We start from the raw sequence: 22479 nt of genomic DNA, 5'->3' as shown, positions 1-22479 counted from the left end.
GGGCCACATCAGGCTACAGACTAGACGTTCCTCACCTCTGTTCTAGCATGTCAGAAGCCCTGGAAACGCACTAAGCTATATGAAAACAGAAGACCAGAAATTTTGAGTAATGTATAATATCGTTATATAATATTTATTGTTTTGCATTCATATCTTGCTGAAAGATATCTAATGCAATTAGGGGAATCTTTATTGGTCCAGTCAACCCACATCCTGTTTGCAGTTTTTCTTTTTCTTATTCTCATGTAAGGCCTAGTTCAGCAACATTATATTTGCTATACAGTCAAGTCATACCTCGGGTTACAGACGCTTCAGGTTGCACATTTTTGGGTTGTACACCATGCCAAACCTGGAAATACCGGAACAGGTTACTTCCTGGTTTCGGCGCTTTGCGCATGCGCAGAAACGCCAAATTGTGACCCGCGCATGTGCAGACATGGCACTGCAGGTTGCGAACGCTGCAAGTTGTGAACGTGCCTCCCGCACGGATCACGTTCGCAACCTGAGCATCCATTGTAGTTTCTTTTGGAAATCTTTTTCATTATTTTTGTTCAAAATGGTCCTATTCATTTTCAGGGCTTCCATTGATTGGCTTCTTACGTTTCCCCGATCTACTTTTAAAATGTTGCTCTTAAGTTAAAAGTTGCCAGTCTTCCTAACAAACAACAGGCCACACCGCCTTATCAAAATCCCAGTGTTTTATTTGCATGGGTCATGATAGACATAGATTTCTTCAAAGATGATCTAGGATGAGCCAAGAAACCTCGTTGGTGCCTAAGTGCACATTTAGTATTTTTTACTCATAACATTGGAAATGGCAGTCAAGAAGGATGGGATGAAGGAACAGCAAGTCAGAGAGATCTGGGATCCTTGCAAGCATCTGAAAGAGCAACAGGGTCGCCTGGGCTCACGTTCTGGTAAACCACCACAACCTGCAGGAAAAGAACACCCCAGGAGAAAAATCAGTCTTGCTGTGCATTTACAGTGCTGCTCAGCTCCTGAGCAACTAACTCTGCTTGCTATCAGTATTAAGGGATGAGCTCTAGACCATTGAACTTAGAGTGAGACTTCTAGCCCCAAGGTGAAATGCTGTTTTGACAACAAACACCTTATTTGGGGAGCAAGGAAGCAGGCCCCACCCTGGGATATCTTTGCCTACTCTGGTCACCAAACCCCACTCTCTTCAGTGTTACCGTTTCGGTGTAGTTGTCCTGGCAAACAGTCTTGCACCCGAACGCAGCGGTGGAGATAGTGATGCAAAACTCAAGGACGGTGAATACCAGTAAGACAGCCGTGATTCCATACAATATGCCCTGTCAATGAAGCAGAGAGCCCGGCAAAGGGGATTATTATCCATTTATAAATGTGTGTGTATGTGAGAAGAACAGAGTTTGAATCAGACCAGTGGACCAGATAGTCCAGCCCCCTGTTCCCATTGCTGACAACCAGGTGCCTCTTTGGGTTGTTGTGAGGATGCAAAACAACATAATAATGCACACAGACACCAAGTGCCCCTTGGACACTGGGAGACCAGGCAGAGCTGCCTAACTTGGCTGCCCCCCGAAGTGTTCAAGGGCTCCCCTTGCTTAAAAGACCCCCAGTCAAAGCCAGGGGTCAGCAAACTTACTGTCCCTTGGGCTGGTGTCTCCAGCGCTGATTGCACGGCGGGCCGGAGGGCAGGGGAGCACGTGCCCATACACATGCGCACACGTTATTTCTGGTGTACTTCTGGGTCGGAAATATCTTGTGCCCATGTGCATGGGCCTCCTCCGACCCAGATGTGCACTGGAAATAACGTTTGCACATGCACAAATAACACTTGCTCATGTGCACAAGCTATTTCCAGTGCTCCTCAAACCCGGAAGTGGGCAGCGGTGCAGTGCAGCGCTGGTAAGAGCAGACAATGGCAGTGGGCGATGGGGGTCGCTGCAGGCCAGATAAACAAGTCCCTCAGGCCTTATCAGGCCCGCCGGCCTTAGTTTGGGGACCCCTGGTCAAAGCCAAACGCAGCAGATTTAAGCAATTCAAGTAATCCCATAACTGCTCTGTTTATGTCAAAGCGCCACTCTACTCACACCATGACTTCCTCTGTTCATCCTCCCATCCAGTCCTGCCGAGGTTGTCTAAACACACTTTCTGGTACATTTTCCAGTCATTTTCCTTATCCAAAAAGGGTCGGTTTTCAGCAGGGGAGTGGTGTTTCTTGCACAAGGGCGTATCGAATCCACTTTAATCTCACAACCTGGATTTGCCAGGATGCAATTGGAATCCCGCCCCAAAATAGCAACAGTCTGGAAGAGCCCTCCCTATGATGAGACCAGCACTTACCCAAGGGAACACTGGGGATTTATTACACCCGCTATACTTTTTCGGATGATGCTCATTGCAGCTCTCTCACCTGCCTACGCAAATGGTAGCTATTCAGTGAAAAACAGAGGAAAATGATTCCAATGCCGGCCGCTACAGAACTCACGACGTTCATTCCCAGCATCCCTTTCACCTAACAGTGGGGACAAACAATGAGATATCATGCCTTCATTGAGCAATCCTGAAGCAACTGCCTGGTATAAACCTCCCCGGGAGCTGTAATTCTGTGAGGGGAATAGAGGTCTCCTAACATCTCTCAGCACCCTGAATGACAGTTCTCATGTGTCTTTGGAGAGAAGTCATAATTGTCTAAAGTGCTTTGATGCAGCTTTAAATGTATAGTGCAGAATGGGCTTCTGGGGACATCCAATAATGTCATAATACACAGAGGCAGAGCACCACCCCTTGAGTTTCACAAATTCAAGCTATATATAGAGTTAAATAACTATTGGATTCTAACCAGCCATATCTGAATTGATGCATGATTTTGGACATGGTAGCTGCAGACCAATATGGTTCTTGAGTTGAGATGATAAACCCCATAAGAGATACACAGAACTTCCTCTGGAAAATGCATGAAGTTGGACAAGGTAACTTCAGACCAGGAATTCTAGGAGGGACCCTTAAATGGCAAGCAGCAGGCGCCATGAATTCTGCGCTCCATCTTTCATCGCAATTTCCCAACAAGCAAATTAGTTACCAGTGGTATTTTGGGGTTCCTAGCAGCTGCCACAGAGAGGGACCCTGAAATGATGTACTGTAAGAGAAGGAAAAGGAAGTCAGAAGCTAGGAACAATATTCCAAGGGATTTTTCTCACATCTTGCCTTCCAGTCCATTAGGTCATAACCAGAAAACGATATTAATGGAGCATTACTTGATGTTTCTCATGCAAAAGTACTGAAGCAAAGATACCCTTTCTGCTGGACAGCTCCATAACTATCATGGGATTTGTCCATACAAATTCTGCCCAACAGACTCTCTGGTGGACTCTTTGAGGGAGGAGGTCCAGGGCACAAGGAGCCTCCAAGGCTGGATCTGGCACTGTTGCTGTGCCTTCCCTCCTCCCTAGAATGGTCACCCCATCATGACCACCTCCAAGGCCCCATGTCAGCACTGCATATACACTCTGAAATAGGATCCGAGGGTGTGCAAAGTTGCACAGACAGTTAGCTTCCACAAGCAATATGGAAGGGCAAAGGCCTATGCAGAACAATGAAGCCCCATCCCATAATTACAGGAACACCCCTTCAGCCATTCTCCAGCTTCTGACATTTTCACCAGCTATCCCACATACATGCCATCTTCATGTCTCTTGAGCATGAGAAACTGTCTATCCCCCCCCCCCAAAAAAGCTGAACTTCTCAATAGTAGTGCCTGGTGGGAAGGGGCAAGACTGCACTCTATTTCCTGGCAAAGGAGTCTCTGCCTCTTACTGGGAGAGTGAGGTCAGGTGGTATGGAGATTGGCACTGTGCAGAGCCAATCCTGTGCTCCTGGCATTGCACCCACATGCCACTAACACCCAGAACACACGCTCAATTAAGCAGCACTGACTCTCTGCCCACAGGTCAGGTGTGTGGTTTCCCCCTCCCCAGTGGCTTCTATTTTCCACTTAATTCATGAGGCATAATTCTGAGTCCCCCCCCCCCTTTTACACAGTAGCAGTTGTGGGATCTTTGAGTGATGCTCAGCCTTGGTCAGTGTTGCCTTCTGGTCTTCCAATGATGGTCTTCAGCTGTTGCAGAGCTGTGGGATCTTCAGCCCTAGAGATTTTGCTGAACTACAACTCCAATCACCCCTGAACTTTAGCCAGGCAGGCAGGAGCTGATTGGAGTTGCAGTCCAATCACCTGGGGACATTCCCAACCTCACCATCTCTCCCTTAGTCTAAGCTGAATCCCAAAGGAACTTTTCTTTTTCTTTTTTTACACAAAGATGTGTGTTGGATTACCAAGATTCCGCTCCAGATTGGTACTTCAATTACAATGTAACGGTAATAATAATAATAAGGCACAGTGTGAAAGGCAGCTCCAAGACCAACTTGCATAATTCTGATGAGTACCTGCGTGATCTGCAAAGACAGCATAAAACCAGGTCTTATTATCACCACACATTCTAGCTGCAGACCAACTGAAAGTTACTTCAAACATGGTGGGGGTGGGCACATGTTGAGGTGAGCAGGGCTGAAAGCCTAAGTGGGTGGAGCCAATGCAATGCTATCCAATAGTAAACCATTGCTATGCTCAGGACCAGATTTAGGTTTGATGAGGCCCGAAGCTACTGAAGGTAATGGGGCCCTTTATGTGTCCAGCTGTCCTTTGTCAACAACACTTTGTCACTGGTTTGTTTTTTTGTGTGTTGAATATATGCTATATGGTAATTTATGGACCTAATAGGTATCTAAAGCCATTTGCACATAACAAAATATGTATTTTATCAAAGTAATTGTTGAACTGAAATACAATCAAGAAGAAGTATATTAATAATGAAATACAATTAAGAAGAAGTATATTAATAGTGAAATAATTATTAAGCTCTAGCTTAAAATGTTTTTTTATTCATAACAAACTTAATAATGCAAACACATTGGCATTTGGAAATAACAAAAGTTCTTTAGAAACACAGTTTGCAAAGACTCATAATCTAGTCTCTAGAAACATGCTATAACATGAAATACGGTAATACAGTGGTGCCTCGCAAGACGAAAAGAACCCGTTCTGTGATTCTCTTCGTCTAGCGGTTTTTTTGTCTTGCGAAGCAAGCCCATTGACGGATTAGAGGATTAGCGCTATTAGCGGCTTTTAGCGGCTTATCAGCTTATCGGATCAGCTGATAAGCGGCTTAGCGGCTTAGAAAAGGGGGGGAGGGGGAAAAACCCGCAGGAACTCGCAAGACATTTTCGTCTTGCGAAGCAAGCCCATAGGAGATTCGTTTTGCGAAGCACCTCCAAAACGGAAAACTCTTTCGTCTTGCGAGGCATTCGTCTTGCGGGGCACCACTGTAATAGGTGTAAATATATGGTGCAAACTGCTAATAATTATAATTATATGGTGCAAACTGCTAATAATAATAGCTTTATTAATATGAAATTAGGTGTTCTAACCTGTACAATGCAATGGTAGTTAATACAATGCATTTTTAATATAATATCAATATCCCCATAGTAGTCCACACTGTTCATTGGGACAGTAGACCTTTGTACCCTGTTACACTTAGTGAGTGTAAAAGACGGTATTTCTTTCTTTCAGTATAATTGAGGGGGGGCAAGAGAGTGGGGCCCTAAGCTATAGCTTGTTTACCTTATACGTAAATCGGCACTGGATATGCTCAAGGTCTTGCCTCCGGGAAAGAAGCAAAGGAAGCCAATGTATGCAGAGATGTCGGGCAGGGTTATGGCTGTGCACAGCCATTCAACATGCAAGCTGTGAGTATGTGGAGTGTTGTTTATTTCTCGGCTGCAGGGCTTTTTGTCAAGGGAAACTCATAGGAACTGAGGTGTTCATGGTGAGTTCTGGAAGTTATTTTTCTAGAAAAACAGCACTGCTAGGCTGCATGTCCTCAGAACATGGCAGACATGCATCTTGCTGCAATTGTTGACGCTTGCTTATTTTTCAGAATATCACCAGAGAGAGAATAAGAGGCAGAGAATATAGTCTGCGGTCTGAACCTCAGATGAAGAAGAAGAGGAGGAGGAGTTTGGAGTTGATATCCTGCCTTTCACTCCCCATTAAGGAGTCTCAAAGCTGCTAACATTCTCCTTACCCTTCCTCCCCAACAACAAACACTCTGTGAGGTGAGTGAGGCTGAGAGACTTCAGAGAAGTGTGACTAGCCCAAGGTCACTCAGCAGCTGCATGTGGAGGAGCAGCAGTGGCGTAGCGTGGGGGGTGCAGGGGGAGGCCGGCCGCACCAGGCGCAACATCTGGGGGGGGCGCGCTCGCACTCGCAGCTCTCTGCCCCTACGTGGCTCACTCACTCTCTCTCACTGCAGTGCTGGCTGTGCGAATCCGATCCGAGCCACTGGGTCGCCGCCCACTGTGGAGGGGGTGGGTGCCAGGCGTGCGGTGCGGAGAGAGAGCGAGGGACTATCTGGGGGAGGGACAGTGCAGTGGCCGCCCAGCGCAGCGCTGAGCGTGGGAGAGAACCACACCAGACCAGACCAGGCAGCAGCAAGAAGAAGCTGGCAGTGGCGGCAGGTTAGGGGGCGCAAATTACTTGCCTTGCCCCGGGTTAGGGGGCGCAAATTACTTGCCTTGCCCCGGGTGCTGACAACCCACGCTACGCCGCTGAGGAGCAGGGAAGCGAACCCAGTTCACCAGATTACGAGTCCACCGCTCTTAACCACTACACCACGCAAGGAATCATCCCGACTTCTTTAAAAATCTCTCTGGATAGGCATAGGAAAGGCAGGAAGAGTGTGACTAGCCCTCTCCTCATAGCAGTGGTTCTGCCTTCCCTGGGGATCCTGACAAACTTAACTTATTTATGTTATTTAAAATACTTGTATGTGGGAGGGCAGGAGATAGGGACCTGTCTTGCGCAACTCTACGCACATCCACTCAAAAGCCATTCCCACTGAGTTCAGTGAGATTTACTCCTATGATTACAATCTGAATTTTCTTCCTACAGTATAGAACTTTTAAAAAAATGAATAGAATAGATCATGATGCAGTCAACATTTAAGCACTTCAAAAATCAAAAGATTTCATTCAGAAAGATGAGTATGTATTTCGCTGAAACCAATCAGGCATCAGAATGTAGGGTGCTAAACTCCAGACATTGCTGAACTACAACTCCCACGTTAGCTGGGGCTACACAAGGTGCAGAAGAGAAGACAAAATTGACTTCAGAAGCAGGGCTGGGAAGCTGAGAAGAGGGCTTTGCAGTTGCCTAAGGGTAGGCAGGTCTAAAATGTTATGGGGAAGGAAGTGGGAGGGCTCTCAAATAGAGCAGGCAGGAGAACACAGACCCTCTAGGTTTCCCCTGTATTCCATACTCACCCCCAGTGCCAATGGCTCACCCCGATAAAACTTCTTCATTGCTTTTGGCATGTAAGCATCCGACTCATCTCTCGAGAAGGATCGGGAGGTCAGTGGTGCGATCGGATTGGAATCCATGATGGCGTTTAGGGAGTGCTTTTGTAAAACAGCAACTGTATCAGGAAGAGGAGATCTAAATGGGGCAAGGGAAAATAGTATGGGAATGTGTATAGAAATTAGGAAAGGATATATTACCCTTCCTTACACTCGTTTGTGAGTTTAGCAGAGCACACCCCTTTTGCGACAAAATTAGGAAGCTGCTGTTTCAGTTTGTTGCAGCCTTTTTGATGAAGCAATCCAGGATGCCTTGATGTGTAGGCTGGGTTTTCCTGGTGTTTCCCCCTTTTATCCCCCTTAAAACAACAGCAGCATAAAAAAACCAGTCTTCTTTGAATAAAAGACAGTTTACTCACAGTTCACATGCAGTATCAATCTGGAGGCAGTCTTAGGCTGCAGTTACAGGTGCATTTGTATATACAAAAGGACCATGGAGTCTGAGGCTGAATCTAGACACATCAAAGAAGCGTTTCAGTTAAAGGCCTGGTAAATTTAAACAGGGAAAACAGGTAGAGAAATAAACGGGAGTACACAGCACCATCTGGTGGCACAATGTTATATCACCTATAAAAAGGTAAAGGGACCCCTGGCCATTAGGTCCAGTCGTGACTGACTCTGGGGTTGCAGTGCTCATCTCACTTTACTGACTGAGGGATCCGGCATACAGCTTCCGGGTCATGTGGCCAGCTTGACTAAGCCGCTACTGGAGAACCAGAGCAGTGCATGGAAATGCCGTTTACCTTCCCGCCGGAGCGGTACCTATTCATCTACTTGCACTTTGATGTGCTTTCGAACTGCTAGGTTGGCAGGAGCAGGGACCGAGCAACACTCCCCGTCGCAGGGATTCGAACCGCTGACCTTCTGATCAGCAAGTCCTAGGCTCTGTGGTTTAACCCACAGCACCACCCACATTGTATCGCCTATACAACTCATTTAATCACTTTTTCTCTACCAATCTAGCTGAGTCCTGAGACTTTGGACTTCAGACTCAACAACTTGCTACATCTCTGTAGAGTAGAGATGCAGTGGTAGAAGATGCACGACGATGGCAAGTGAGCAAGGTGGAGTAAGTGAGAGATGCGGATGTGATCAGTATCACAGTTTACAGGTAAATTATGTCCAGAAGTCCTCCCTGCTAGATCCACATTTCGCTGGGTGCCCATTCCAGCAAACAGAAAATGTTGAAGCTGACTCCTCTTTCTGGATTTCCCACAAAGAGGGAAGGGAGAGGGGGGAGTTTGAATTATTGCCCCCTTTTGGAAGGAAAGGACATCCCGACTCTGTTGACCACTTGCAGACTGTCCTTATTTTCTGGGTGGGCTTCCAGGACATACTTGCAAATTTCAGTAATGGAATTAAACTGGGTTTGGCAAGCTTGCACAAGAAAACTGATTTCAGATCATAAGAATCTTACATTTCACAGTAAGGAAAGTGACGGAAAATGCACTCGAAAGTCCAGAGTAACAACTGCAAAATTATTTGTGGGGAGCTCATACAAGAGAGTGGGAATGATTGCTAAACAGCAGGCATCTGACTCCTTTGAAAACTTGATGCAATCAAATCAGGATGAAATCTCAAGAAATAGGTCAGCTGGGAATAAACTAATTAGGGAGCTGTCCTAGAGGAAGACGCACAGGGATGTAGGATCCAGAGGATCCCTGGTTGTCCTGCCAACTTCCCAGCACACCTGGGCTATGCTCCCAAAGTAAGAGAAGTGGAGGTGCCTTGAAACTGAACGGGAGAATCCAAACGCCACAATATAGCGATAACTTTGTTACTATGTACCAAGCAAAATGTCCCAAAGTTTGTGAGCAAACTTTTGAGTTCCACAGAATTCTTTCTCAGGCTGAATGAGGCTGGGGTGGCAGGAACAATTGGAGCTAATAAGGCTTGCAGATTATTAAAAACATAAAAATAAAAACTTTTCAGAGCGTGTCCAAAACAGTACAGCGAGGGCACCAACGGATCGTGTTGCTTTTAACATCTCAAGCAGAGTGGGTTGAAGTAATGCTGCGCACTCGGCTTCAGATCCCGGTTGTGGGAGTGCCCTGCCAGCCGGGGCAGAGTGTCGTGTGCGCGCACAGCCATTGCCTAACCTTCGCGCGCGAGCTTTGTACAAACGCATCAAGATTCGTGCTCCATAAAACGACTCGTTCAGAAGTGACCCTTAACGGTTCGCGCTGAATTTACGACAGGCTGAAAACTTTGTGCCATCAAATCAGGACGATTTCTCAGTCAACAGGTCAGCCGGAAAGGACCTCAAGAGGGAGGCGCACTTGGCGCTGCTAGCATAAATCCTGGCTACGCCCATGACAGCTAGCCCGGGACCCCAAAATGCACGTCCTCCTCCTCAGCAACAGGTTCTTCCTTCTGCCTCGGATAAAAAGGAGTGAGAAAGAGCTGGTTCCTCTGGCTGGGACCCAAGCCGCGGAAGAGAAGCGCGTGGGCAGGGAATTCGGTTCCCCTCTAGGCAAAGGCAACCACCCGTCAAGGCTGCCACGCAGAATACAGACCGTGGTGCATGGATCCCTCGCCTCCTCTGGTCCCAAGAGCGCGAAAAGACGTCCCTGCGCCGCTGGGATCTGCGGGATGATCGAGGAGTCCCGGCCAAACGGGTTGATGGTTAATTAGCGGGGCTGAACTTTGGGGAGAAGATTGGGGAGGGGAGGGGAGGGGCGGGGAGGGGCGGGCGGGAAATGGGGGGAAGTGCGAACTTATCACGGACCTGCTCAGAAAGAGATCTCGCTTGCAATTCTTGCCTCGCAGCTACCGCTCCTTTCCTGACGGTGCAGTCCCAGGGGTGCCTACTCGAAAGAAGTGTCAGCCGATCTCATTAGAGCTTGCAGAAATGGATGCGGACAGATATTGGGTAACAGTTTAGATTTTGCTGAATTCCAGTTTGATGAGAACGCGGGCTTTTAATTGGCTCTGTTTGTTCACGTCAACGTTTCCTCTCCGGATGCTCCGACTCCGCCCCACTCTCTCCCAGTTGCATCACACATCAAGATTCAAAGCACTTTGCATTTGTCCATTTAAGGGTTAAAAGGGTCTCCCCTATTTTGCTCGATTTTGCCACCTACCCGCCCCATTTTGCATCGTTTAGTCCGGTTTTGTTAGCTGTGGGGAGGAAAGGGGTCTGCGGAACTCAGAGGTCCTGTCCCCCAACTACAGGAAAGTTAGAGGAGCCACCCTTCTGGTTTCTGAAGATTCCTCCTGTATTGGCTGCACTCATCCCAGTTTCTTTCTTTCTTTCTTTCTCTCTCTCTCTCTCTCTCTCTCTCTCTCTCTGCCAACAAAACAAGAAGCTTCCTTTTCATTTTCAAAAAGAAAGAAGGCAATATTCTTAGGAAGGTATATTTCATGCACAAGACCACATTCAATGCCCTTATGCTATTTGGGAGCACATAGCACCCTCCTGCTTAAATCTAAAAATGTGGTCAGAACGCTGTTGTGTTGTAACCAATGAGAAAAAGTGGTATTAGATTTTATATGGGATGAGGGGATTAAAACTCCAAATATAATTCAGAACAAAGGAAGGAAGGTAGATATAGTATCTATTCCCAACATTAACATTTCTTAGTAATAGCAGCTTATTGCTGTTGTTGTTTAGTCCTTTAGTTGTGTCCGACTCTTCGTGACCCCCTGGACCAGAGCACGCCAGGCCCTCCTGTCTTCCACTGCCTCCCGCAGTTTGGTCAAACTCATGTTTGTAGCTTCGAGAACACCGTCCAACCATCTCGTCCTCTGTCATCCCCTTCTCCATGTGCCCTCCATCTTTCCCAACATCAGGGTCTTTTCCAGGGAGTCTTCTCTTCTCATGAGGTGGCCAAAGTATTGGAGCCTCAGCTTCACGATCTGTCCTGAATGCATGGATAAGTTAAATAGATTTCCTAAGCCAAAGCTGCCGCGTTATTTTAGAATCATGGAGAGAGAAGAAACAGCACGACTGTCATGTCAACATACCTACCGAGGACATGTTTAGAAAATATTTGCTAAGCTCCCGCACAGCCACCTCAGATTGGTTCTTAGGACTTAGCCCACAATGTTATTCAGCCTGCGGTGACGAAAGACGGCAGACTACCAAAGACGTTCTTTGAAATGACTGACAATATGGATCTTGTTGATATTTGGAGAACTAAGAACCCCTTGGGAAGAGAAGGAACTTTCTTCTCTGAAGCTAAAATGACATGGACAAGAATAGACCAAATCTGGATAACTAGGAGATTGGCCCCGAAGATAAAAAAATTGGAAATTTGCCCTAAAATTTGCTCCGACCACAATGCAGTGAAGATGGAAATGACATTAACACCAATTGGTTCTTTCAGATGGAGGATGAATGACTCCCTGTTTAGGAACAAGGAGATTATTAAAAAGGCTCAGAAAAACTTGAGAGATTATTTTGAGATAAATATGAATACTACGACTGAAAAAAGAGTGATCTGGGATGCAAGTAAAGCAGTGATGAGAGGGTTTTTGATACAACAAAATGCAATCAAGAAAAGAGCTCAAAATGAAAAAAGGGGAAAATTTTTGGAGAAAATAAAGGATGGAGAAAAGAGACTGAGGGCGAAACCGAAATCACAGGAGATCCTAAAAGAGATAAAGTTGTATCAAGTACAATATATGAAATTGACAAATCAGGAAATAGAATGGAAGATTAAACAGATGAGACAAAAGACATTTGAATCAGCGAATAAGTGTGGGAAACTGCTGGCATGGCAAATGAAAAAAAGACAAAAACTTAACACTATTACGAATCTAGTGGTGGAGGGAAAGAACATACAGAATCCCGTGGAGATCAGAAAGTGTTTTCAGAAGTACTTTAAACAGCTATATACACAGGAGACTCAGAAAGAAATAGACATCGATCGGTTTTTGAGAACATATGGACTACAAAAAATCTCTCAAGAGAGTAAATCAATGCTAAACTATAAAATAACTGATCAAGAGGTGGAAGGAGCCATTCAGAACATGAAATTGGGCAAATCCCCAGGGCCGGATGGTTTGACTGCAAAGTATTATAAATCTTTGAAAGAATGGTTAATACAGCCTCTGAAGGAAGTTTGCAATGAAATATTAGGGGGGGGGGAGGCACCCGAGTCGTGGAAAGAAGCTTACATTACACTTATACCGAAAATAGAATAGGAAAAGACACAGCTTAAGAACTACCGTCCCATATCTTTACTCAATGTGGATTACAACATTTTTGCGGAAATTATGGCTAAAAGATTAAAAAAGGTACTGGTGGAAGAAATTCATAAAGACCAAGCGGGCTTTCTCCCGGGGAGACATATATAATTAACATTTTAGAAAAATTACAAGTGACTATAAACACTAAAGCAGTTTTGATATTTGTGGACGCGGAGAAAGCCTTTGATAATATTTCTTGGAGTTTTATGAAGAAAAATCTACAGGGAATGGGGGTAGGCCAAGGTTTTGAAAACGGTATAGGTGCAATTTATTCAGAACAAAAAGCTAAGTTAATTGTGAATAACGTAGTTACAGAAGAGTTTAAGATCGAGAAAGGAACAAGACAGGGTTGCCCAATCTCCCCACTGCTTTTTATATCGGTCCTGGAGGTTTTGCTCAATATGATTAGAAAAGACCAATTGGTTAAAGGTATACAACTCGGAGCTAAACAGTACAAATTGAAAGCTTTTGCTGATGATTTGGTTTTGACATTACAGGAGCCAGAATCCAGTACCAAAAGAGTACTGCAATTAATTCAAGAATTCGGTCAAGTTGCGGGATTTAAGCTGAATAAGTTGAAAACTAAGGTGTTAGAGAAAAATTTAACAGAGATTGAGAAAGAGAGGTTTCAGAAGGAGACAGGATTAATATTGGTTAAGAAAGTGAAGCATTTAGGGGTTCATATGACTGCTAAAAATGTGAATTTATTTAAAGACAACTATGAAAAATGTTGGATGGAAGTGAAAAAGGATTTGGAAATATGGTCAAAATTGAAGTTATCATTGTTGGGCCGAATTGCTGCGATAAAGATGAATGTATTGCCTAGGTTGTTGTTTTTGTTTCAAACACTGCAAATTTTGGACAAGATGGACTGTTTCAAGAAATGGCAGAGAGATATTTCGAGATTTGTCTGGCAGGGCAAGAAGCCTAGAATAAAATTTAAGATTTTAACTGATGCTAAAGAAAGAGGTGGATTTGCCCTGCCAGACCTTAAACTTTATTATGAATCAGCCGCATTCTGTTGGCTGAAAGATTGGCTGCTTCTTGAAAACACGGACATTTTGGATTTAGAAGGTTTTAACAATGTTTTTGGATGGCATGCATACTTGTGGTATGATAAGGTCAAAGCACACAAAGCTTTTAAGAGCCATATTGTTAGGAGAGCATTGTTTAATGTCTGGGTGAGATATAAGGATTTGCTGGAAAGTAAAACACCAAGGTGGCTGTCACCAATGGAGGCCAAGGCTCTGAAAAAAATTAATATGGAGACAAATTGGCCAAAATACTGGGAAATTTTAGAACAAGATGGAGATAGATTAAAGCTGCAGAGTTTTGATAACTTAAAAACTAAAGTACGAGACTGGCTTCATTATTATCAAATAAGGGAGGCTTATAATTTAGATAGGAAAATTGGTTTTCAGGTGGAAAAATCAAAATTGGAAACAGAATTGTTAGACCCTAAAATCAAGAATTTATCAAGAATGTATAACCTGCTGTTGAATTGGAATACACAAGATGAAACGGTTAAATCTGTTATGATTAAATGGGCACAAGACTTTGGATATAACATTATGATGGCTGATTGGGAAAAGTTATGGACCACAGGTATTAAGTTTACGGCTTGTAATGCCTTAAGAGAAAATATAATGAAAATGATTTACAGGTGGTACTTAACCCCAGTCAAGCTGGCAAAAATCTATCATTTGCCCGATAACAAATGTTGGAAATGTAAAGAGATTGAGGGCACATTCTTTCACCTTTGGTGGACATGCCCAAGGATTAAGGCCTTCTGGGAGATGATTTATAATGAAATGAAAAGGGGAGATGCCATAAAGTGGCTGAGATGCAAGATGGCGACGTGAGCGGCAGCCTTGTCTTATGCTCGGTAAAGCTATGTTTTTACTATCTGCTTTGATGGGTTCTAAGGGCTCTAAGATGCCTTAAGGCGTTTATTTTAGAAGTTTTATGGTTTAGATTATTTCTACTTCTCCCATAAATCTGCAAGAAAACGCGGCAGATAAAGACTGTTAAAGGGAGTAGGGCTCATTAACAGCACAACCTGCCCTGACCCTGCTATTTTGAGAAATTTTCTCCCTATTTTCTTGCCGACATGAGAGGGAAGAAACGCCGCAGGCAGCATTCCAATGAAGCTACGAGCACTGCCAAAAAACAGACAAATATCAGGGATTTCTTGCCTGACAATGACCTAAATGAGATCTGTAGAAACTTCCCCATAGCAAACAGCTATGAGGTCCTTGCTCCCAGTACTACTCATGAGGAGCCTGCCGGCATTGTGGATGGCCCACAACTAGCCTCGAGCCTGTGTATGAAGGAACAGATGGAACAGACTCTTGAGTCCCTGCAAAAAAACTTCACCTGAATTATCCCAGTCACCAGCCCAGTTAAACAAGGACCGAGAGGCACTGGAACTGCTAATCTGCCAGACTGAGTTGATAACACATACCATCACCAACTTATATAAAAGGCTGGATGGGATCGAAAAGAAGCTTGAAAAAGTCTTTGGCTTGTTCAGTTGCCCCCCCTCACTTCCTCAGCTTAACAATATTGCAAACTCCGCTCACCCCTGCCCAAGTGTGCAGGCTAACCTTGCACAAAAACAAGTGAGATGCCTGCCCAACCAAGTACAAAACTCAAGTCTGCAACTCCAGAACAGCAAACTTGCAGTACTGGTGGGAAACCACCCCTTGAATTATAACAAATGGGCGGATAAACATTCAGTCACAAATTCCCTGACCCAACTGCTGGGGCAGACATTACGCCCCGTAGATATCGTGGACATCTCATGGCTGCCTTCTGGACCTTATATGAGACGTATGGTTATTAACTTTAGATCTGCCCATTTCGTTGCAAAGATTCTAAAATTAAGAAACCGTACAAGAAAATGGTACATCTGTTTTACAAGGGTATTCACCAATCTGACCCGTACACCGCTATGCACCAGGATAGGTGCTGTCTGTGTTGATGCTGGGCCTGTGCGCCATAAAGAACAAATAGACGGGGGAATGGAGCCGGGATCTATTACCCCACAGGGAGTGGCAAGCCTGCCCGCAAATGACTTAATTGATTTCCTACACCCCCCGCTTGGTACCCTGGTCTCTACGTGCAACGAGCCTGGCATTGGACTACCCAAGCAAGACCAGTCTGAAATGCTCTCGTCCTCATATGCCTCGATGCCGGAATTGGAGGCTTCCATTATTCTAAGCCCAATACGCAATCAAGATCCACAGCTTTTGTCAAATTTTGACCCACTAGCAGTACCGACGCAAGATGCAGCTGTCGACCTGCTACCTGTACAGCCTATACGGGTCGGCAAAACCCTTGCTCTGCGAAAACCAGCTGAACATCATGATACATCAGCTGAACAACATGATATTTGTAACGGTGTCATCGAAGATCCTCTGGGCCAAATCAACCTATTGGCCCCTCAGTTAAAGCTATCACACCTATCTAGGGACCAGCGACCTCAAACCTGGAACCACCAAGCAGGGCAGATAGAGGAGGAGCCCAGCTCAGGAGCCTCAAACCACCGGAAAAGAGACTGACTGCCACTATTTCCACCATCACCCTATTTCCACATTCTATCCTGGAATGTGGCGGGATGGCTATCTAAGCAGGGTGACGTCGACCTTCTGGATTTCCTTACAAAATTTCAGATTTTATGTCTACAGGAGACATGGTGTCTAGATCTCCATGTCCCCTCTTTACAGGGATACGAAGCCTTTGCTACCCCTGCGATAAAACAAAATTCCCGAGGGGTTTAGTCACTTTTGTTTCGACCAAGCTAAAGTGCAAGGCCCGGCAACAGCAGTGGGTGAAGAGTAACAATTTACAAATCTTACTTATTTCTAGCAGTGAAGGAGGAGATTTCCTTTGCTTTAATATATATATCCCTCCCATAGGCACCCCTTCCCAGTCGTCACAAATCTGGGAAGATTTAGAGCTATGTTTGGAGAAGGCTGAACTAGAACTCCCTGGCATGGATATCCTGCTGGCAGGTGATTTCAACGCCAGGATAGGAAATGACATTAATACGTACTGCTCTAAATCTCAGTTCCTGCCAGAGGCAGATTGGTTTATTCCCTGGTCCTCTGACGATAAGGTCTTGAATAAGGCAGGCATTACATTAATGGAGACTGCCTTCAAACATAATTTGTATAATTTGCATGGTACCCATATGGACAGGTCAGGGGGTTTCTTTTCTTTTCTTGGACCTAGAGGTGCGAGCGTTATTGATTATATCCTGGTCTCCCCAAAACTCTTGGAGAGGTCACAGGGCTTCAGGACTTTCAATAGAATTGAGAGTGATCATCTTCCTATATCAATTTCACTAATTCCCCGTGGTTTGGAGGATACGCAATACCGCAATCACTGTGCAGACCCACCTCCAACTCTGGCCCTTCGTAGGCGTAAATGGAACAGCGACCTGGAATCTAAAATCAAACTACACCTGCATTCATCAGACTTACTGGCCTTGAGAGACCAGTGTATCTCATCTATTTCTGACCCCTTTTCAACATTTCAGCAGGTCTCAGAGTCGCTCTTCCCACTACTCACGAATTCCAACCCTCCCAAAAAACAAAACAACTTGAGGGCCTGGTTCGACAAAGACTGTAGGAATCTAAGATCTTTGCTTAGGAAATTACAAAATAAGGTAAAACAGGAAGGGACCCTGTCCTCATTGGAAAACCTGCACAGGTGGCGTTCTCATTATAGAAATACTCTAAAATTTAAGAAATCCCTCTACAGAAAGGAACAATGGGAGGCACTTGACAAAGCGATCAAATTGCGGGACGACAAAAAGTTCTGGGAAATAATTGCTCAGGGAGTTTCACCCAAAGGGAAAATTGTAACCAACAGTATTTCATCTAACTTATGGTACCAACATTTTTCCCGGCTATATACAGCTCCAAACATTGCTAAACCGAGCCAGTTCCCTCCTCTTAAAAACGATCTATTAACGGGCTGGGATCCTGTTACCGAATCAGAATGTTTACAGCTAATTAAAACACTCAAGAATGGCAAAGCTCCCGATGAGGATATGATTCCTCCTGAGGTGTTTAAACTAAATGCCCAGTGGTGGGCTGCTATTTTGGCCCAACTTTTTACGGTAATAAATGATATATGCAAAATCCCAGAAAACTGGAAACTGAGCCTGGTAGCCCCCATCTATAAGAAGGGAGACCCCCAAGACCCCTCAAACTATCGCCCCATAAGTCTCCTGGACATTGTGTATAAACTTTATACTCGCTACCTGCTAAATAAACTGGTTGACTGGGCTGACCACTCTAACCTGCTTAATCCGGAACAGGCAGGGTTTAGAAAGGGCCATAGTACAACAGGCCATTGTTTGGTACTACAGACAATGATAGATAAGTATACAAAGGTACATAAGAGCAAACTTTTTGTGGCTTTTGTAGATCTCACATCCGCTTTTGATTCAATCTGTAGGGACAAATTATGGCAAAAACTATATGAAACAGATATTGATAGACGACTTCTCAAAATACTTAGAGAGTTACATTCAGACACCACAGTTAAAATCAGAACTGGGATGTCAGGCAACTATACTGACCCACTGCCACTGGGGAAAGGGGTTAAACAGGGCTGTTTGTTAGCGCCGTTCCTCTTTAATTTCTATATAAATGACATTGTTCAACATATGGCAAAGTATAAGTCATCAGCTCCTGCCCTGGAAGGCAAACACCTGAATATATTACTATATGCTGATGACATGGCTGTCATGGCACTTACTCGAAGGGGCCTACATAGCATGCTGGAGGGGCTCGCAGCTTATTGTTCCCAAAACTCTCTAAAGATAAATTATGACAAAACAAAAATTGTGGTATTTACTAGAGCTCGCCACACATTTAGATGGTCTTTAGATGAACACAAAATTGAACAGTGTCTTTTTTTTAAATATCTTGGTATCACTTTCCAAGCTACATCTAGCTGGCTTGCCCACTTCAAGACTGTAGCCCTTCTAACACGTAGGACAATCGGTGCTCTGCTCAGCTTTTTTTATTCGAGGGGAGGGCAACTGGTGATCCCGGCACTAAAAGCTTTTGTTGGAAAAGTGATTCCCCAGATGCTATATGGAGTAGAACTCTGGGGATGGAATCAGAAGCTGTTAGAACGGCTTGAAATCTTCCAAAATTTTTACCTCAGAAGAATTCTAGGCCTCCCTCAGAGTACTCCGGCAGCTCTCCTAAGAGTGGAAGTAGGATTACCTTCTGTGTCTGCCAGGGCCCACTTAAGATTCCTGCGTTTTTTCACCAACCTCACAGATGCCCCGAACACCTTATTGGCTAAACAAGCCTTTGTATCATTACAAAATAATACTACTTGGCATAAAAACCTACTAGATATCCTATCCAGATACAATCTACCTGAGTTTAATACCCTCAAATTGTGGAGCCCTGATAAAGTTCGGGAATGGATCTTTGAAAAAGACGCCTTTTTGGACTCCACAAAGATAAAAAACTCTGGGTTTTCCTACTGGTTTCCCCGAGTAAAAGCAGTCAAAATCTGTGCCAACTACTTGGTGGAGATCACTGATCCCACCCTTCGGAGAGCTTTTACCATGGCACGGTTTCAAACACTGCCAACTGCATATCTGACCGGTAGATTCACAAAAACCCCAGTAGAACATCGTTTATGCCCTTGCCCTATGAAAATTAAAGAGGATCTTACACATTACCTCCTCTATTGCCCCATCTACTCGGGCTTTAGAGACGCATTGCTGCAAATTATACCCAACTCTATAACCAATCCTGAAGATAGAGTAAAATTTTTGTTAGTTGATGCAAACCCACGTATTACCCATGTGGTAGCGGTTTTTGTGATGAAGGCCATGAAAGCCAGGGAAAGATTTATGGATGACAATGTAAAGACCCCTTCATCGTCTGTTTAACTCGTTGCTTGTTTTCCCTCTCTTTCTATTTTGTGGGATGAAGGTTTTGTTGGCGTAGTATGTAATGAATTTTAATATTTTTTAACTATTGTTGTGTTGATGTTTGTGTACAGGCATGGTCCTCACAATAAACGGATTTTGAATTTGAATGAAATGAAAAAGGTATTTAAATATACCTTTCAAAAGAAACCAGAGGCCTTCCTTCTGGGCATGGTCGGCCAATCAGTGTGAAGGGAGGATAGAACCTTCTTTATGTATGCTACAACAGCAGCAAGAATACTCACTGGAAAGTACTGGAAGACACAAGAATTACCTACCCGAGAAGAATGGCAGACGAAAATGATGGACTATATGGAACTGGCTGAGATGACTGGCAGAATCCGAGACCAGGGAGAAGGGTCGGTGGAAGAAGATTGGAAAAAATTTAAAATATATCTTCAAAAATATTGTAATATTAAAGATTGTTAGAAAGATGTTGGAAAAAGAAAATTAGGTGGTTTTGGTAGATATGATATAAAGGATTAAGTAAAAATGAGCTGATGAAATTGATGAAATAGAGGATGTTAAATTATAATATTTTAAATTAAAATACGTAAATGAAAATAAGGTTGGAAGGATTTGCTGAAAAAACGATCTGAACTAGAATACAAAATTGGGAGGTGAGAGGAGGTCAAGGAAATAAGTAAAGGAAAAAAGTCATGTAAAGGTTTAATCTGTTTTTGTCCTATTTTAATTGAATGCATTTTTATATCTTTTGTTTTGTTTGTTTTTATTTTATTTCATTGTTCTTCTTTTTTACTTTTTGCTCTGTTATTGTTAAATTCTTTTTTGTATTTTGTACTGTTTTTTTTTCCTTTGTAATTTTAAACTTGGAATAAATATTATTATTATAAAAAACAGCAACAATGTTATTCAGCCTGAGGGCTACATTTCATGGTGGGGAATCTTCCAGGGGCCTCCTGCCCACTGTGGGCGGGGCCAGACACAAAAATGGGCAGACTTCCTTGTGGCCCTGCAAATGCTGGAGCTTTCCATGTGCACATACACCTCCCTTTCTCCGTCCTCCATCCAGTCAAGCTACCGAAATTATTACAATCAGATATGCTGTGAGCCAGGCAAAGGCACTCAAGGAGGGTGGGCAACACAGCTCCTAACCACTGCTCTCTGGGATGAGGCATGGATGCTGAAACCCCTCTGGGAACTGTAGCTCAGAGCCAAGCATGCATTTGGGGACCAATTTCTGAATCCTGTTTACCATATTGTTATAGATTTAGGGCAAGCCCTAGAAATTAATAAATGCTAGGTGTTTTGCCAGTTAACACTGCAGGTTCTTCAAAAGGATCTTTGGCAGAAAATATATGAGGGGAAAGGTATTTTTATCTGAACAACAACAAAAAAACCCAAACAGTAAACCTTCTTAAACAGCAATAAAAAAAAACCCTTCTTATGCTGAGAAAGAACCCCAAAGGAACAATTCCAAAGACACAATTCCCCCACTAGAACTTCACCCACATACAGCACCAGATCCAGCCATAGGGAGCCTCAGCAGCATTTGGGCCATCATCCTTATCCTCTCTGACTACTTTGTACCTGCCCCAATCAGATGGAGCTGGATGTCTCCCTAGCCACCACCTGTGCAGATTAGGGCTCCTAATCTGGACAGTCGAGCCCCAGCTGGGCCTCCCTCAAGGGCAGGGGTGCTCCAGCGAGGACTCACAGGAAGGGTTGACTGTGCAAGGCCAAATCTTCCATTTTTCCTGTGTGTTTCCCACTACACTGTGATTTCAGTTATTTGTGATATGAAAGGAGAATGCAAGCTGCAAAGGAATTCCTGTGGCTGAGCTACGAATGATAGGGAGCAATTGAGGGACATTAACAATACAAGGAAATTCCTTCCCCTCTTGCTCCAGGTGTGAACAGAGATTGGGGATTTGGGAGGTGGCCTGGGTAACTGCTCTAGGGGAGGGGAGGGGGTTGGGGGGAGAAGAAGGGGTAGGGAGGGCAGAGGTCGATCACAGGAGAGGCAGACTGCAGTCAGCTTACACTGCTGCCTCTTGGAATGACTGTGCCATAAGATCTGGACTGGCTCCATGCACACTGAAGGTGTAAATAGGTGAATGAAGCAAATTTCTTAAAGCCACAATGGTCTCTGCTGCATCTTCCATTCTCCAAAGGGACATAGACCCTGTGTGGGTGCCTGGGCCCCATGGGCTTTTGCCACCGCTAGGCAGAGAGAGGGGCACCCAACTTCGGGAATAATATATTTGCATGGTGGTAGCAGGTCGCAAAGTGCTACTATACTCCATTAAATAAATAGTGTAGATGGGATCACACACCAAAAGAGGCACTAACAAAGCTCCAAGGCAGAGGTTGGCAACCTAAAGCCTATGGGCCAGAAGCAGCCCATGAGGGTCGCTTAACTGGCCCATGAGCCAGTCCCGAACCGAGCCGCCCGCTAAACTGGTGCAGCTTGGTGTGAGGACTCTGGAAATGGCTTCTGTGCATGCCCAGACACCGGAAATCATGTCTGCACATGTCCAGGGCACCAGAAATCGCTTCTGCCTATGCCCAGATGCCGAAAATCGCTTCTGTGCAGGCACAGTTTTCAGTGTCTGGGCATGTGCAGAAGCAATTTCCGGTGCCACGGACATGCACAGACGCGATTTCTGGTGTCGCGCTGCACCAGTCCGGCCCACAGAGGATCTCCATGAGAGTGATCTGGTCCATGCCCGGTAAGCCTTGCCGACCCCTGCTGTCACATTCCAGCCAGACAAAAACACTCTGCAAGGCCGGGCTGAAGCTGGGGGTAATGTAGGAAGGGGGGAGGGGAGCAGTATGCTGGGGAAAGTCCTGAGGGCCAGATTCAAAGCCCTAGTGGGCCACTTCAGCCTACAGAC

General features: G+C 44.7%; 1 protein-coding gene and 1 long non-coding RNA gene across 7 annotated transcripts; one reads left to right on the top strand and one right to left on the bottom strand.

The window, feature by feature from the left end:
- Positions 1–680: 680 nt before the first annotated feature.
- LOC308484453 (membrane-spanning 4-domains subfamily A member 4A-like) lies at positions 681–10569 on the bottom strand. Of its 6 annotated transcripts, none has more exons than XM_081019420.1 (8): positions 10187–10569; positions 7818–7910; positions 7366–7517; positions 4318–4437; positions 3068–3124; positions 2399–2500; positions 1194–1313; positions 681–932 (listed from the first exon to the last, which is right to left on the bottom strand). In XM_081019420.1, the coding sequence occupies exons 3-8, from the start codon at positions 7480–7482 to the stop codon at positions 852–854; spliced, it is 597 nt and encodes a 198-aa protein (XP_080875546.1). In that variant the 5' UTR covers positions 7483–7517; positions 7818–7910; positions 10187–10569; the 3' UTR covers positions 681–851. The 6 variants fall into 6 exon arrangements, with proteins under 6 accessions (XP_080875546.1, XP_080875545.1, XP_080875547.1 ...); XM_081019419.1 differs by having other exon boundaries at positions 7366–7537; positions 10187–10565; XM_081019421.1 differs by lacking the exon at positions 10187–10569 and adding an exon at positions 9975–10128 and having other exon boundaries at positions 7366–7537.
- On the top strand, positions 10203–22020 carry LOC308484583. Its single transcript, XR_013990011.1, has 3 exons — positions 10203–10330; positions 11072–11520; positions 20505–22020. It is a non-coding gene; the product is annotated as an uncharacterized lncRNA (long non-coding RNA).
- Positions 22021–22479: the final 459 nt, after the last annotated feature.

The sequence above is a fragment of the Podarcis pityusensis genome (genome assembly GCF_964106645.2).
Source record: "Podarcis pityusensis genome assembly, chromosome: 8".
NCBI lineage: Eukaryota > Metazoa > Chordata > Lepidosauria > Squamata > Lacertidae > Podarcis > Podarcis pityusensis.
This window is presented reverse-complemented; position numbering and strand designations above follow the sequence as displayed.